The following is a 6,944-nucleotide window of genomic DNA, read 5'->3' as shown; positions in this document are numbered from 1 at the left end:
TATTATCCCGATGGGGATCTTCCATTGCAATACCACACCATAACCGCCTACCCTGGCAGACGAGGAGACAGTCTTTATTTGCTGCTGTTTTAATCATCAATACATCATTAAATGTATTTTTAAGGCTAGGTTCACACGTGCACGACACCTGGGGCGCGTGCCCCTGGTATCGTGTGGTCCTGCACAATGCAGGCGGCTCCATTGATTTCAATGGGGTGACGTCCGCACAGCAATCGCAGAAAAAAGGTACAAGTACCTTCTTTTTGTGATACACGACACGCGGCTGTTTCGTGTTCGGAAGCACAGGCGGAATACCACGCGATCCGCCCGGCGCGACTGGGGTGCCACTAGCAAATAATAGCACCCACAGCGCGATAGGTTCACACTTTGTCGAATCCTGACCGCGGTGTGAGGTGTCGCCTAGGTGTGAACCTAGCCTAAATGTAAGCAATGTATGTGCCTGCGTTTGACCTTGCATCAGCCTCTGTACAGCAGAGCTCAGAGAGGGGGTGGGAGAAACAGCACAAGAAGTATGCTGATAGCAGGAAAGGGCAGAGATGAGCTTATCAATATGCCAGTTCACTGTCCAGTCACATGGTGGGGATGGGGAGGAGACATGTAAGTAAAAGTGAAACTGCAGCAGAAAAGGATTGAGTCCCCTCATCTGCCACCTCATACTTGGCTGTGTGTCAGAACTGTATAGACAGGCATATAAATCCATTAGCAGATAAAACAACTGTCATATATGTATGTATTTCACATGTGTATTGAACTGTTTGCTTAGAGTTCAGCTTGAAACACAGATCTAAGTTACTCGTTTGAAAAATTGGATGGTGGTCTTCCGTTTTCTGGCTGCATTTGAAAATGACAACCACAATCTTATTTATAACAACGGGGTCACAATATCATACGAGCTAGCTTTTATTAATGGGAGTTATTAAACTTTAAAGTGGCCCTGTCACTAAAACTAAGGCTGCACCTGCAAGGAAGTACATGGATAATCCTCTCTCTTGCTGACCTCGCTTCTGCAATGAAGAGAAATCGCTCGCTGAAGAATCTTCTTGACCTCCTCAGTGTTTCCCCCCCCACTGACCCCCTACATCACTAGAAGACACAGTAGTAATGTAGGGTTGGTGGAAGGAACCACGCAGCACATTGGGGGACCATATGTTCTAATTTGCAGGTGATGTTTTATTTTAGCTTTAAAGGAGAACTATGGGGTTAGGGCTTTTCCCCATAGTTCTCCTAAGGGTCATGTGCGAACACAAATTAGTGTCCTCCCGTAACCCAAAGCTCAGTATACCGCGAGCTACAGTTCGCAGTATACTGAGACGCCGCAGCCGGAACAGATCCCAACATTGCTATCGAGATCCACCCAGATCTTGATAGCAGTTTGACAGCAATGTGACAGTTTCATTGTCACAGGCCGGCTCAGATTATGAGGCTGTCAATGTGTGTGTGTATGTATATATATATATATATGTGTATGTGTGTTATTTTTGTTACATTTTATTTATTTACATTTTTACTTTTGTTTTAATATTACAATATTTATTTATTTTTCATACTGAATATTCTTCTCCTGAAGGATCCTCCTTATTTCGGACAGTTGTAGCAAATTACCCAGCTCTTTCGCTAATGGAGTCCCGCGGCATGGCGACCCTCAATCAGATGCACCGAGCCGGCCGACCTAAGCGTCCTCCTCGCAAAGTGGGACCTTTGGGTGGATGTCCTCAGCTGAAGGGCGTTGTCCTAAAGACCATGATCCGCAAGCCCAAGAAACCCAACTCCGCAAACCGCAAGTGCGCCCGTGTGCGGCTCAGCAACGGCAAGGAAGTAGTGGTTTTTATTCCAGGTGAAGGGCATAATCTGCAGGAACACAGCATTGTCCTGGTGGAGGGTGGTCGCACGCAGGACCTTCCCGGGGTGAAACTCAAAGTAGTCCGGGGAAAATATGACTGCGCCCATGTGAAGAAAAAGCAGTAATGAGTGTTGGCCAACCTGTTATTTCTTGCCAACCAGTTCCTGTGCCAGAGGAGGACACGTCAACCTGTACAGCAAGATCACTGAGCTTTTTTTGTATCTGTTTTAGGCTGAGGAACAGATTTGTGATAATGCATTATGGGTTTTTTTTCTTATTCTTGGGCTGGTGAGCGGGTCATCCAGTGGCATCTTATGTCTCCAGCAGCAAGATTAGTGCATGAAATCACACTCTTGGTGCCACTTACCATCTACCACAGGCAGCAAGGTACTCATAATGGATGCAGGTGGTGGCCAAAACAGGAAAATCGGGTGCAGAGATCTGACCTCTGGAACCACAAGAGATCATAAGACGGCTGATGGGTGATTCAGCCCAACTGCTTATCACAAAGATTGAAGATCAGTTTTAGATAAAGCGACCCTTCAGTTTTCATGGATCAGAATTCTTTTGTGCACATCTGTTTTCAAGGAAAATGCTGTTATTAAAATATGTTTATTTTGTAAATGTTATTCATTGCAAACGTTATTTAATTTTTGGTTTTGTTTTGGCTTTATTTTTGCAAGCAGTGGGGTTGATTTGCTGAAGTCAGTAAGCTGTTCACTCCAATTGCAAGGGAATTTGAGCATTGCAGGGAAGGTTTTCCTTTGCTTGGGGGTGAGGCGATTTTGGGTTTCTCCTCTCCTCCTTTTAAAGGAAAGCAAGTGCAGATGTGTTGTTAATACCTCACTTGCAGCAACAAGATACCATCCTCATTGACACCTTAGGCATTCTGCCATGGTTGGTAATTCGCTGTGATGGCATTTAAAAGTGGATTCATGATTAGAAGAACATGTATCTTCATTAAATTAAAACAAGCCGTCATTGACCTCAGTAGCTGAAGGCACTGCTGAACAATTAATTCAAAGTTCACAGTAAAAGTGCTCAGCTCCCCTTCTAGTCGTGCTCAGCAGCTTTTACATTTCCCAATTAAATGTAACATCTGCTATACCATATTTGCATATTTATAGATGTATTTTCAGAGGCAGCAACTGAAGTGGAGCTTAAAATAGCTAAGGGTCAGGATGTAGCACGGATGTCGGGAGCTGCAGTGAGACACGTCTGCTCAGTCTCACATCCCGGCCACGCCCCCCAACCTCATAGTTTGAGCCGACAATGGAACTGTTATGCTTTAATTTCCAAAGCTTAACTGAAGAGAAGCGGATTGGTTACTATAGGCAACTGCTCCACATTCTGTCTCCTCCAGTTTTGATAAATGCCCCCACAGTGCATTGCAGTTTGTTACATATAGGGCTGCCTGGCCACAAACCAGTCAAGGTGCCCATGCTGACCTGTGTCCACTGCCAGAAGCACCTACAATGAGCACGTGAGCAACAGAACTAGACCGCAGAGCAATGGAAGAAGGTGGCCTGGTCTGATGAATCATGTTTTCTTTTACATCCTGTGGATGGCCATGTGTGTGTTTGTCATTTACCAGGGGAAGAGATGGCACCAGGATGCACTATGAGAAGACAAGCCGGTGGAAGCAGTGTGATGCTTTGGGCATTTGTTCTGCTGGGAAACCTTGGGTCCTGCCATTCATGTGGATGTTACTTTGACATGTACCACCTCCCTAAACATTGTTGCTGATCAAGTACATTTCTTCATGGAAACGGTATTCCCTGATGGCAGTGGCCTCTTTTAGCAGGATTAAACATCCTGCAAACATGTTTCAAGAATGGTCTGAAGAACACAATGAGTTGGAGGTGTTGACTTGGCCTCCAAATGTTCCAGATCTCAATTCAATCGAGCATCTGTGGAATGAAATGGAAAAACAAGTATGATCCATGGAGGCCCCACCTTGCAACTTACAGGACTTAAAGGATCTGCTACTGATGGTTTGGTGCCAGATACCACAGCATACCTTCAGGGGTCTAGTGGAGTCAATGCATCGACAGGTCAGGGCTCTTTTGGCGGCAAAATCGGGGACCTACTTATTAGACAAGAGGGTTTTGGCTGATCAGTGTAGGTAGTATGTAAGTTTTATTTTGTGTATTCTGCATAGTCTAGCTGTACTGCCAGCTGGCTGCAGCTATGATTGCTGTGTCTCTCATTTAGGAAAGCAGCGGTGTTGTTTATCCACCTACTTCACGCCTTATCCATTCACAGAATACAAGGCATTCTGTGAATCGAAAAAAGGAGAGGGGTACTTGTAAATGACGCTATTGCTTCCCTATACGAGAGCCACTGACAGCCTGAAGATATGACCTAAAGCTTTCTGCCTGGAGTTCCACTTTAAAATCAAAAACTTTCTAGCTTTAGATGGACCAAGGAAAAGTTAGAACCTCTGCAGGCTTTTTATTCCTGTGTCTTTGTTAGGGAAGTTCCCCCACCCTCTAACTTCTGTCGCAAATGCTACTTCAAAGGCAATGGACGGGAACTCATTATGCCTTGCGATGAGTAACTAGAAAGCAACATGGGAATCAGGATAACAAATTTGATCTGAGGCTTCTCACACAGGTATTTCTCATACACTTTAACATTATGCAAAAGACCTTAAAAGACCAAAATAAACAAGAGGCACACTGTTTTTTTTGTGTAGAAAAATTATTTATTCCTTACATTTGCCACAAAAAATGTCAGCAATAATGCCTTTAGGCTCGCTTCACACCTGGGCGATCCATGACCGCGTGGCGCTCAGACGTGAAACCGCGTGAATTGCCATGCAGTCACTGAAACGCGCACAACCGCTGATTGCGCTTGCGGTGCAAATCATTTTTTAATGGCACTCCAATTGCGGCAGGCACATCGTGCAGTTTTGCCGCCGCGATTTCGCGTGTGTATCTATGCACAATAGCGGCAGACAAAAACACGAGGTGTGGAAAAAGGTAATTGTACCTTTTTTCAACAATGAACAGATGGTAAGTCACTCGCACTCCAATATAGCTTCCAGTCAATCTATTTATTGACTAAATGGTGCAACATTTCCATACAACGTTTCGGAACCAAAGAGGTCCCTTCATCAGGCAAATAAAGGGACCTGATGAAGGGGCCTCTGGTTCCGAAACGTTGTATGGAAATGTTGCACCATTTAGTCAATAAATAGATTGACTGGAAGCTATATTGGAGTGCGAGTGACTTACCATCTGTTCATTGTTATCTGTGGAGGCGTCTGCTGTCACTGCCGCACCCTCCTTTCCCGTGTGTGGGGAATTTGTTTCCGGTCAGGAGTGTGATGGGAAGTTTTGGATTTTCTTCAACGATTGCCGCACAGATATAACCCCATCGAAATTAAATGGGGCCACACGGCAAATGCTGTGCGCAATAACACGTGTTCACTGGACATCGCCCACATGTAAACCTGGCCTAAAGTGCTCGTTCACACCAGCCAGCTGTGCTGATCGCGTGGCTGCTGATGTTTTCTGGGAAGAACATTGCTGACTGCATTGATCCTGACGCATGACACGGTTTACTTATTTTATTACTAGAACTTTAAACTTCACAAGTAACATTTCCTTCAGTTCTATTCACTACACTAGACTCCATGGTGAACAGGCAATTGGCTTTGTATATGTGATAGGATTGCACTGGTCAAGGCTGGCAGCGCAGTCCCAACAAATTTGGTGTGAACGAGCCCTAAAATCTACTACATATAGTGATTACCTCAATAGTGTAATAAATATATATATTTAAATATTTTACACACAGACACAGACCTTGACCATGCCAATTTTTTTATGAGCCCTTTTGCTGGTATTAGGGAAATAAATAAACGTGGCTCATAATATACTGCTGGTCCGGAGCCGACTAGTTATATAATAGAATATGAAAAATAAACCCCAAATCCTATATCAATAAAAATTTGAATCAAAATAATTCATCCTTTTAAATTAGCAACAGGGGAAAACTGCATTAGCGATGTGAAAAGGAGCACCAATTAAAAAGAGCATTTAAACACAAATCTCCTGTCATGGCCATGTATTAATATAAATATTATGTGCATTTTTCTGCACACCGCCACACATGCACGGTATGATCAGCGTATATAGAAAGCAATTTGCTATGTGCCCCATTAACACCATACACTTAGGGTCTGTTCACACTTGCCCATGCGCTAAAGAGCGGGCTAGCGTGCTGTGCTGAATGAGGTCCAGGGGAAAGGAGCAATGGGATTTTTACATTTTTTTTTTTAACTTTTTTGAGAATGTACGCTCTCTTTTCAAGTCCTTGCACAGCGGCACAGTGACCTCCAGTGCATTGCAGAAAAATCCAGCATATATTCATTTTTTCAGATCACACTCGCATTGTGGTGTGAATGTGGTGCACGTAAAACAATTCTTTTCTATGTGCCCCGGTGATGACTGGCGTTACAGTTGCTGAAAACTGCTAGTCAGCACTAATGGCATGAACGAGCCCTCACTGTTTTTTCTCGCTCCAGCTTAAATATGGGGGTATTGATATTATTATAATATAATTAGGGGTGCAGCTAATGATTATTTTCATAATCGATTAGTTAGCCGATTATTAAGTTCGATTAATCGGAGTAAAAAAAAAAAAAGGCTCCAGTGGACTACTAGTTTGTATTGAGATTATAGTCCATCACGGGAGCAAGCTTGGCACGGTGGAAGTAAAAAAATATATAGTACATTATACAGCGGCGCAGTGCAGAATACCAGCAGCTATAGAGGAATGCAGCAATAGTACATTATACTATAATGTACTAGTGCTGGGATTTGTAGTCCTCTGTAGCTGGCGTTATTCTGCATTACGTTGTATATAATGTATTATTGCTGCGATTTGTAGTCCTCTATAGCTGGTGGTATTCTGCAGTGTGCTGTGTAATGATTATATGGCACAATGCAGAATACCAGCAGCTATAGAGGAATACAACAAATGCCAGCAATAGTACATTATACTATACTATTATGTATATAATATATTATTGCTGGGATCTGATGTATTCCTCTATAGATGGCGTTATTCTGCA

General features: G+C 43.5%; 1 protein-coding gene across 2 annotated transcripts in view; it reads left to right on the top strand.

Annotated features, from left to right (window-relative positions):
• MRPS12 (mitochondrial ribosomal protein S12) overlaps positions 1 to 2,058 on the top strand; it is a 4,363-nt gene extending 2,305 nt beyond the window's left edge. The window contains exon 3 of one of the 2 annotated variants that reach the window (XM_018576921.1): positions 1,589 to 2,058. In XM_018576921.1, the coding sequence (XP_018432423.1) occupies positions 1,589 to 1,986 (398 nt within the window). In that variant the 3' untranslated portion in view covers positions 1,987 to 2,058. The remainder of the gene's footprint in view (positions 1 to 1,588) is intronic. The other variant, XM_018576922.1, reaches the window with a different exon arrangement.
• The last annotated feature ends 4,886 nt before the right edge of the window (positions 2,059 to 6,944 follow it).

The sequence above is a fragment of the Nanorana parkeri genome, unplaced genomic scaffold (assembly GCF_000935625.1).
Source record: "Nanorana parkeri isolate BGI_ZX_2015 unplaced genomic scaffold, ASM93562v1 scaffold80, whole genome shotgun sequence".
Lineage (NCBI taxonomy): Eukaryota > Metazoa > Chordata > Amphibia > Anura > Dicroglossidae > Nanorana > Nanorana parkeri.
The sequence above is the reverse complement of the archived record's forward strand: the minus strand, read 5'-3'. Positions and strand labels throughout refer to the sequence as shown.